We start from the raw sequence: 11,229 nt of genomic DNA, 5'->3' as shown, positions 1-11,229 counted from the left end.
TGGTGCTTAAGATAACTGGAATGTTTAAACACTTAGATCATTATCCACAGCCAGAAGCAATGTGAAAAGTCAGTTATCAGTGTTTTCGAAGGAGAAATGGTCTCACAGAGGGATTACAATGAAAAATATTATATACCACAATAATTAGTTACTATAATTAGTTGGGTACAACTTTTCTACACAAGGAGCAATTATCATCTATCATGATTGTACTAACAAATTATTGTATAATATGAACAAAGAGATGAAGATCTGTAGTTCAACAACATGGATATAAGTGATGTATCCTAGTCTTATAGACAGCTTGACAGAGTGTTTACTAAAGAGGCAAGTACTCCAATAATGTTTAAAAGTAACTTCCTCCATTGGCTATGTTCCCAGATCCAAGGCACATACAGCCTAACACTGAGGTATAAAGTGATTTTATTTTTATAAGTACCTATCACTTCAGAGTGAAACAGAGAGAACCCAGAATGTTGACAGGTCTTTTGTTTATGGCAGGTCTGGAGATAGCTTCCAGATAGAGTCCATATCCCATTCTTGTCTTCCCTCCACCTCAATATGGAGTTTTCGCCCCTCTCCCCTCTGAAACCCCTTCACTAACCAGATCAATGCTTTGCAGTCCGGAATAAAGAGATTATCTCCAGACGAGCTCTTCCATCCTCCCCCAGAATCTCAGCACAGTTTCCCTGGATCATTATTAATTTTACACCCACTTAGCATTCCCATTCAGCCCAAATCACTCGGCCATTTCCTTTTATGGATCTAAATGCGATGAACTGAGAGGTTTTCTTATGATCAAGAAAATTGAAAGATGAAATGCTTGAAGAGACAAGATAGACAAAGGACACAATTCATGCATGATTTTTTCTATTATATAGGATTTAGGACTTAAAATATGAATGTGGACCTTTACAGTACAATGTATTGTTAAATATATTATAAAGAAAGCTCAGCAGAAGCATTGAAAAATAAAAGAATTTATTTTGGAAAAGAACCATTGCCTGGCCCATTATAATTCCTCAAAGAATTTATACAGTGATAGTCACCTCACAGAGAACAAGACAAGAGATTGTGTGGATCATTATTATTATCAATTCCAGTTCTTGAGTCTATCTTCACTTTTTAAGTTTGAATATAAAAGCAAATGATCGAATGACCATTAATAAATTAAGCATAGCTGCATACATGTAAGCATATCTGTACACTGTGTCTCACTGTGAGCAGGAAAAACACATTCTACAATATATTAGAGAAATACATACGCAAGAAGAAACAGACATTACTTTCAGTCTCTGTGAAAAGGTTTATCTTATGTCCTCCAAATTCAGGTTATCTGAACGTAAGTAAATGCTTTTTATATTTTATTTTTAATAACTCACAGTACAAATCAGCTAAAATGAGGACAGTGTGTTCACCCCTGCTCTCCTCCTACATGGAGTTCTTGTGTACAGCTTTTTTTTTTTTTAAGAGGAGAATTTATAATCTCTTCATCATCCATACAATAGCAAACATTAAGTGCTGCTTCTCCAAACTTCCGTTTGTATATGCTCAGGTTTTAACCTGTCTTGGTGTTATTTCCTCATTTCATTTCACAGAAATAATACAACAGTACTGCTTTTGAATATTAGTTATGGAGATCTGACCAGGTTACCATAGTAGGGGAAGCGTAATAGCAGGATCTCCTGTGCAGGTGTGCTCATCGTTTGGAAAAATGAGGAACGTTTTACACAATCTGGCAATGGTCCAAGCCACACCTGAACAGCCTTTCCCAGGGAAAGCACCCTTAAAACCATGACTATGAGCACAACACATGCGTATGACAGAATACAGTGACACAACAAAGCAGACTAGCGAAAACGTTTTCATAGAACCCACAACTTCTAGCTTAGCAATAGCTCATGTGCTGATTTATAACTCAAAATAGAACTGCGGCTGAGACGTACATAAACCTTCACTAAAAACTGAGACATGTCAAATCTAGGAAGATCATATCCTCTCGTTAAGACAACCTATTTACCTGTGATATAATATTATATTATTCTTTGAGCAAAGTGCTGTCATTTAGATGTGACTGAAGGAGCAAATGTTTATATGCACCCAAAATGTATGTACACCCAAGATGATCACTTTGGGTCATTTGTAAAATTACATGCAAAACCCATGTTGAAGTTTTGAACTCCTGCTTAAATACTTATTACATTCTTTTATTCACCGAAATCTCATTTGTAGTTTTAAAAAATATGTTTTGACACTTCTATTAGAGTTTAGAAATAAGGTTTAGGAATTTCTCAGGTTACACATTGTTTAGATGTGACTGGCCATGTGACTTGCTCTGCTCAAACCACAAACACAAATGCGCCAAATGATTGTCTGTTTTTCAATGCTCTTACAGACACACATCACACATACATAAAAAACGAAAAATAAAAATTGCAACCTAAGATGTTCAGCGCTCCTTAATAGATAAAATCATTAATAAACCACAACGACGGTGATGTTGAAGGAGCAAATTGCTGCTCACATGGGAGTCCCAATCAGATGTGTTGTGAACAGAACCAGAGTCTCGTATCAAACAAAGGACGAGAAGCCTGTGGTTGGTGTCTGGGTGGAGGTGCCCAGGCTGCTGGGAGGCCTGTAGAGGCCGTGCTGGCTGTGGATCTCAGAGGACAGCAGAGATGGAGTGGGAGTCCGGCTACCCTTAGGCCTGAACAGCGTGCCCTGGCCCATGGGCTGTGGAGACGGTGTGCTGTGGGGTAGCAGAGGAGGCAGCGGGGGCAGAGGGGGAGCATGGGGGCGTGACTCCTGTTCAGCCGCGCCTTCTGCCTGCCCATAGCTGTATGCAGGTGGCCGTGTGACGCCCTTCTGCTGCCGACGCCACGAGTTGTAGTAGGTCGGGTCACTGATGTAGTGGTTGACGAATGAGTGTGTTTTCTGATGGGCTGGATCCACCTCGTATTCGCTGTCACTGCCCTGTGATCAGAAGGAAACACTTTTCATTTGCAGACCTCTCAATTATTTATTTTAATTAAAAGTTTATGGCAAAAGTTTGACAACTTTATAAGAAAAAGGCTTTATCAGCTTTAAAGTACTACTGCTTGGACCATAGCATGTACTCTATACAATCCTAACTGGTGCTGAAATTGCGAGAAACCTCAGATATAATGGCATTTCAGATATTTTGTCCTGGATCATCCTTCAGTCATCAAACTCCCATAATACGATCAAGTAAAACACCACGCACTTTCAGATCATGCTCATGAGTCAGTCAAGACCAACGATCCTGACTCTTGGATTTTGTAGAATTTCCAATGAAAAAAAAGTGTTTTTTAAATCAAAACAAACATGGTGAACAACAAGTCAGCTTGACTGTTATCAGGTTTTTTTAATGCCTGACATCAAGATTGTGTTCCCCTATACTACAGCATACTGAGTTAAAAATATTGAACATGTTTAATATTTACAGTTTGAAATTGGGCTAACCATGACTGGACTGTGAGTAGATCAAAGGGGTTAAGATTACATTTTAGACAGCCCACACTACAGGATAATCCTTTAAATCCAGCCTTTTGCGATGGTTGCGAGGAGCGAATTGGCCTCAAAATCCCGATTATCCTCTAGTGTGGCCCAGGAATAAAACATCTACTCAAAATTCAGTCTGTCCGACCACAGGCATTCTGTTCAAAGGTACATCAAAGCTCTATTCTCTGCAGCACACTGATTAACTTCATGATCCTTAGAGAGAACTGACAGATGCTAAGGAGAGGACAGAAAATGTCAACAACTGTCCATGCAACTCTTTGGCCTTTTTCAGAATCTCTGCAGAACTGACATGAAAAAAGAGAATACATATGGGTTTGGGGAAAAACAATGCTAATGTTTGACAATAGGAGCATCTGGTAAGAACGTAAAAGTGGACCCCCCATGTGTCTCTAATGTCTTTCATCCTTCAGAGTTGTGTTATCATCTTTTATGAGCAAGCTTATATGAAGGTGATTAGAACCCTGTAACTTTTGGCTTTTACCAGAAGAGCCGGCCCTGATTTGATTTCCTTGGTATAACTCCAGAAAGCTTTACAGTTTCTGCTCTAAAGTAGGTGCTTTCCTTCTGACCAGGAATATTGCTGACTACTGAAATAAAAACTTCATGGAATGACCAACTCTCCCACACAGCATTTTAAAAAGTGTATAACTAACTAGAAACTGCTAAAGCATAGCACAACTGGCAAAGTGAAACATACTTGAGGCTTTTGTTTTTACATGAAAATGTTCACTGGAACTGGTTAGTTGTTCCACATCAGAGTTCTATATCTTTTTAGTCCCTTAAAAATGTTCTGGAATGTCAGTGGAAACATGCCTATGAAAGTAAAAAAAAAAAAATAAACCTGATGGAGAATGCTGTTATAGGAAAATAATCAACTTTGGGGTGGTAATGGGATCAGACCACCCCAAAGTTGATAATTTTCCAATAATAGCAAAGTCTGAAGTGTTTTATTCTTCTTCTAACACAGCAATCTGTCAACAATTACATTTATAGTTTCATTTGATGTTGTGGAACATCTGTGAAACAACTTCCTGTTATGATTTATAGTATACCAGCTATAAACAGTCATTCCCTCACCAGCCTCTCTTTTTCTGCTTGTTTTAGCTAAATATATCAAAAATAATTCATCAAAATATATGCAGCTTAGACTCCATAGACTTACCTTTCTTTAAGAAACAGCTTTACTTCTGTCTGTTACACTGACAGCACTGACACTGGAACCTTCTTCCAAAAATGTTAAATAAACCTCTCCTCATAAAAGTGTCACCATGTCACATTAAAAAAAAACTAGTTCAACGTTCACCATACAAGTCCCTGCGGCACAAATGATAATGTATAAGAATTAATATAAACCTGTGATTTGCCTTGTGGCTGTTATAGAAACTGATCAACACCTTCTGACCAATCAGAATGGAAAACTCAGCAGTGCTGTGGTATAAAGAGGTTTAGGAGATGTTACAGCATTCTCCTGAGTGGATTTGTTTGCATAAGTGCCGGGTAAATGGTGTTAATGAATGGAATGGAAAAAAAAAAACAAGGTGCTGGTTTTTTAGAAAACAAATGTGGCATCAGGAAGCACTATTTTTACTCTACAGGTGTCTGTAAGAGAAACCCCAGAGTGAGAATGTATAGGGAGAGATATGTTCACACAAGAAGGTGTTTCTCAGTTATTCCCCAGTTCCTATTCAGCACTGAGTCCTAGGATTCTACATGCCACCTCCACTGTAACTCTAGCCCTTGTTTCAAGTTTGCTGAGTCATGCAGCTTTTAACTGAGGGAAAAGTTTTGCTGGATAAAATCTAACTCCTACAAAAGAAGTGTGGTGAAATCAGCTTAGGCTTTTCATCTGTTTTCCATGAAGGAGGTCACCGTGAGCAGATCAATAAAATGGTGTCAAGAGATGGGTGGCTCTTCATTGATATAAAGCATCATTTGTCAGGCAAAGGTCAGGTTCACTTGTCTTTACTGAATAGCATGTCAGCTCATTATTTTCATAGCTTGACAGAAATGCATCAGCCTAAAGCTGCTGTGCTTGGACTTACTGAAGAAATGCTGTTCTTTCCCATGCAAAGAACAGAAGTACAACACTTGTGGAAGTCCATTCACTACAAATCATGACTGAAATAAAAAAGTTAAAAACAATGTGTGTATATGTGCACGGATGTAATCCTAATCTCAGAGGACTGGGATACCTGTGAATCGGATACCTCAGATGGTTTCTCAGTGAGACTGCTGTTCTCAGCTGGCATCAGGTCATTGCATTTAGCGCTGACGTCCTCATCGGAGTAGTGCAGACCGCCTGGACTGGGCCGTGGAGGAGACCTGGGACAGGGAGACGACATAGAGTATGAAAAACACTAAAAATAGTGAAGTGCTGAATTAGAATTAGCTCCTCTGTAGCAATTTAGATATGATAAGTGTGCCTAGTCTAAAACGTTTAATGATCACAGCTGTGTGCTCCTGAGAGAATGAGAAGGAGATTATTTAGAGCCCTGTTTAGACTTGGCATTAACATCCATCTTGGGCGACTGGATAACAAGTGGACTGATCACTCACACCACATTAGGAGGTGTTCTGGGACACAAGTGGACACATAACATTTGTAGTGTGAACAGTAATGTGTCTTGATGAGTCTTCGACAATATCATTAAACTGATGAACTCAGCTACTCTTGAACTGTCCAGCTTCCCTGCTGATACACTTAATGTATTTGTCTGAGTCTTGTTTTTTATATTAATTTAATGGCCATATTAGGGTGTTCTCTTTTTATATTTTCTTGTTACAATTCTTAATATGAGGTACTGTATCAACATACTGTAGGCTATTGATGTCAGTGAATTGGTTAGGGTTCTTTATTTATGACAATCTGTAATAATACAAGAAACTGTAGCACCTTGGTCAAATAACTCTAAGGAAATGAAACTCGGCATGCTGATGGTAAAAATAGGCTATATTTTGTTCTTTTAAGTTTTGGTTTCAGGCTAGTTGGGAATGGTTTTAGGGTGTTTCTTTGGGTAGATTTGGCAACCCTGCTACTGATGAAATGTGATCACTAATGGTTGAGAAGTATTCAAGACACATCCTTCATGGCTGTCCACTTGTGATCAGATCACCTGAGACCAGATCTTAATACTAAATCTGAACAGGACCTTAATATCGTTGCTGCTGCAAGAAAACATTCACTTTCATTTTTGCCATTTTGATTTTTATCATTATGTGATTAGATGACAGGAAACTGACATTTTTCTCCTTTTCTGAAAGATTGCTGGTCTCAAAAAACAGCTTTTTCTCAAGAAATTTACTACGTGAGTTTGCTTTTCATTTAATTCCAACAAATCCTATAGTAAGCACAGACTCTAATGCCATTACATCCACAGATTAAAGAGCATTATAACGTCAGGAAATTCATCAATAGCCAGACAGATAGATATCAGGAAGAACAGACTAGTTCAGAGGAACACTAGAAACAAGCTGTGCTTCCACATTTCACCCATTCCTACTTAGCTCCTAATCTCCTGAGCGTCCCTGATCTCTGGACAGATAGTGAGGCATCTGTTTAGCATGAGGAAAGGTGGAGCCCACCAGTGCCCTTAGGGGCATCACATGACACACATTAGACCTTTAAACAAGCATCTGCATGGTATTTCTCAGTATGCAGTCCATAATAAGTGATTGAGGACTGTCATGCACATCAGCAATCCCTCATACCAGAAACCAACAAATGTTTCAAGGAGCTCTGCTCTGACCTAAAGCACAGAAAATCATTGCCCTGTCAAAGGCTCCAAGCACAGACAACCCAGTTGACCCAGTTGATCCGATTCTTGTGATTTGCTGTAATGAGGTCTGATGTGCATTAAACCAAGAACATTAGAAATGTTAGCTTTTAAACTGTGCAGGAGGACTGAAGAGTTGTTGTCAATTAGCTTAGTGTGTAAATCATGCTGAGCTATTTAGCGCACTATAAAGACTCTGGAGCAGAAGAAAAAAACATCAGGTTCCTGGATGGAGGCCCCAGAAAATTCAGTACTTTTAAGAAGGATTTTTAAGTAAATAGCCCACCTAAAGACCGACAGGATGCTGGAATGAAGTTCTGGCTTTGGAGGGGTTAATCCAGAGCTCCTGGGACAAGCTCATGGGAACAGGGGGAGGGGAGCATTATGATAAAGTGTCTAGTTAAAATTCAGTGGAGGTTGGGCTTTTAAAGCAGGGATGAAGCCATGTCAAACAGCCCAGCACTCATTACCATCCAATTTTTAAAACACATAATCTGCTGCTTTTCTACTCTCTCAAACCCCTTACTTATCAAAGCTCAGGTTTTGGCTGTGAATCTCTCTCTGTTGATAACGCTGTCCTCCACAAATCAATCTTTTTCATTCTCTCTAGGGGACAGCCCCGTGGCACTACTGCACCCGAGTGGAGCTCTTCAAAGACAGAGTGCTTTGATCTCAGGAAGATCGTCTCAGCTGAGTTAAGAGACAAGGAGCAGCATGAACACCCCTTCCCTCACATAGACACATTCCACTCTAATGGCCCCAAAATGCTCTCTCCGGTTACCGCCACAGGAAGTTGACCACGAGTCCAACCCCTCCACCCTCCATGCGTATAGCTCACTGATTCCCTCACAAGTAGCTTTATGGCAGATCACTGACCTCCACGCTATCTGTGTTTGTACAAACACTGTGCAAACTTAAACAGCAATGCTGCAAACCAAGTGCCCTTGTAAGGAGAGAGCATTTCTCAGTCCATGTGTAAAAAAGCAAGAGAGGAAGTGATGCGTCTTATGTTTTTTCTGCTGTGGAAACAAATGAGATCCTCATGCAAGGAAGAAGATGCCAGTTGTTTCTTAGTCTTACATAAATATAAACTTTCTCCAGTGTGTGCTTTGAATGTCAATAAGAATGAGAAAGTGGTGGGAGAGGAGACCAGATCTTAGCTTCTGATTGGCAAAGTCTCTTCGGTTTCTTTTAGGTTGACAGATGGAGAGTGGAAAGGAACAACTGCCACTGGAATCTTAGCCAATTCTCCATTCAATACATTTAAAGGATGCCAGGAAGCTGAATTTAAATAAGCTGTGGGCCCAAGGCCCAAGTCTAGCTTTCTCATCCAGTCTGCTTCTGGAAATCAATTGCATTGCCATTTTCTACATTTTGTGGTGGTGAAATATGATCTATTAAAAATGCAATATTAAAAAGACACAAAAATTATTTAAAAATACTAAAAAGACAAAAACACATTTGCTAGGACACATATTCTCATTTTCTTATTGTTGTACATGTTTAAGTATCACATTATCACCCTCACTGGGAGTGTAAACACAGAGCACATTTCAAGTAAAGGAAAAGTATACAAACCGGGTGTAGATGCCGTTCTTGCGGCAGAAGGAATTTTTGACAGAGAGCCGCCTGTTGTTCAGCTCCATAGCTGGAAATCGGCCCTCGTCCAGCCTCATCATGTCTCCATGGGAGAGGGGCAGAGATGTGCAGTTTGAGTGGCCACCTGCATGCAGTAAATTGGTATTAAATGGCTGTGGAGTTTATGAAACCGGTATAATGTGGGTATAATGTAAAGGTACCCTGGATTTTGCATCCTTGGTGACTATTTACTCTTTGGGCAATGTGTCTGATGCCTTTCAAACAAGTAAAGAAATATTTTATTTTTCCCCCTATTATCTGCCAATTCCCACCCACCAGCCAGCTCTACCCTATCCTCCGAGACATGTGAAGCCAGTTGCCGCATTTCTTCCAACTGTTTCGCATGCTACATTACAGGACACCATAACACACTCAGAGAAAATTCTATCTGCCCTCTTCTGCATACATGAGCTCACAGGCACCCATGATTGGCTATGAGACAGAGAGTAATGCCATCTCTCCCACCCAGAGAGCATGGTCAATTTTGTCCTCTGGATGGTGAATGAGGGAAAAATAAACCAAAATAAAAAAGGTTTTAGAATTGCACAGTTCAGTAAAATCATACTCCACCAGTAGATCCAGGCCTGTTTTTATTTCTCAGGCCGTAGCTTCAGGAATCTTTTTACAGAGTAGATGCTTTCAGACCAGGAATGAGTGAGGTGGAGCTCACCCTGGTAGACTTGCTGCACAAGCTTCCAAAGTGACCAACTGTCCTACATGTCATTTTAAAAACCTGTGATTATCTACCAATTACTAAAACTAGTAGCAGTTACTAAAGCTTGTTTCACAAGACCATGATGAAAAGATGATCATGTAAAACAAGCATCACTGGCACAGCAACATTTTTCCACTGCCTTATGTTTTTGCACAAGAGGCAAGTCAGCAAGTGTATTTCTAACAGGATTCTCATTCAGGTAGTTTCTAGGAAAACTAGGGCTTGCCAATATTATATCAATATGATGCCAATATGATGATATTATCATAATAAAGAATGTCAGAATACACTTTTCAGAGATATTGAAAGTATTGCAGTACCTTTTTTTTTTAACGGTTTTTGTTTTGTTAAAAGTTAAAAGTTAAAAACTCTTATTGAAAGAATTAGATGCTAAAGGTTTGTCCTGTTTTAAATCTTTAAAAAGGTTTGTCATGTTTTCATTGATAAAATATTTTTTACAGAATTTACAGAATAGATTTTGAAGACATTACATAGTAGCATCTTTTAGTTTTATTTTTTTAAAGCAACACTGGTAGTTTGTTAGTAAACCCATATAGCATGACGCATATCATGTATCATAGAAATGTCAAATATTTTTGTCATATCGCCTCCACTATGTAAAACCTTCCAGAACTTTGGTGGAAACGCCTATAGAGAGACCAGACAGCTGAGCTTCCGTCTGTCACACACACTGGTGTGATTGGAGCTGCACTGTGAATCCAGGGAGGCGTGGAGCTGTGTCCAGTGACCTCTCCACCCTGTTCTGCGTGTCCATGTGATCTCACCCCCAGCAGGCCTGTGGGGCTGACAGGACGGAGCTAAAACAAACAGGCGTCAGAGGCAGATGAGCGGCCGGAGGGCTGGAGATGGAGGGCTAGAGAGGGGTGGAAAGGGGAGACCAGGCCATGAGAGTGGCCCTTTGTGCCTCAGACAAGCACTTCCCTTGTACTCCTTCACCCAGCCGCAGCTCTGTTTTTCAACCCTGGCACCGCATACTGAAATGCTGACCAGGCTCTCTCTCTCTCTCTCTGTCTCTCTGTCTCTCTCTCTCTCTCACACACACACACACACACACACACACACACACACACAAACACTCCTGATCTCTCCATCATCACTCTCACTCTCAGAGCTGTAGTGCATGTGTATGCACAGAGACAAAGTGGTTTCTCTCAGGAAATCTGTGTGTGCTTAAATCATGCTACGCTCTGTTAAATGCTTAAGACCTGTTTTGTTAGATGCTGACCTCACACGAGCGTATGCTGTTCCCCATGGTAAACTCAGCCTAGTCTGCATACACACTCTCTGAAAAAAGCTACTGTACAGATAAGGTACAAACAATTTAAAAGTACACTCAAGATATTCAGCAATCATTCTTAACATCCAATTACATACAGTAGCTTAAATAACTTTTAGAGCTACAATAAATTAGTCCACTAATGAAAGAAATAAAAACCTACCCTTGAGTTTACCACCCTAGTCAAAATGCCCATTTCCTTAAAGGTACAGTACATTTTTTCTGACAGTGCAGGATACAGTGAGACATTAGGTGGAGTTCAG

General features: G+C 40.0%; 1 protein-coding gene across 4 annotated transcripts in view; it reads right to left on the bottom strand.

The window, feature by feature from the left end:
- Positions 1–964: 964 nt before the first annotated feature.
- Positions 965–11,229, bottom strand: part of sdk2a (sidekick cell adhesion molecule 2a) — a 134,359-nt gene continuing 124,094 nt past the window's right edge. For 3 of the 4 annotated variants that reach the window (XM_026916711.3, XM_026916715.3, XM_026916716.3), the window contains 3 exons: positions 8,895–9,039; positions 5,736–5,865; positions 965–2,973 (listed from right to left, as the gene is read on the bottom strand). In XM_026916711.3, the coding sequence (XP_026772512.3) occupies positions 2,572–2,973; positions 5,736–5,865; positions 8,895–9,039 (677 nt within the window). In that variant the 3' untranslated portion in view covers positions 965–2,571. The remainder of the gene's footprint in view (positions 2,974–5,735; positions 5,866–8,894; positions 9,040–11,229) is intronic. The other variant, XM_026916712.3, reaches the window with a different exon arrangement.

Source organism: Pangasianodon hypophthalmus, chromosome 13 (assembly GCF_027358585.1).
Source record: "Pangasianodon hypophthalmus isolate fPanHyp1 chromosome 13, fPanHyp1.pri, whole genome shotgun sequence".
Taxonomy (NCBI): Eukaryota; Metazoa; Chordata; class Actinopteri; order Siluriformes; family Pangasiidae; genus Pangasianodon; species Pangasianodon hypophthalmus.
This window is presented reverse-complemented; position numbering and strand designations above follow the sequence as displayed.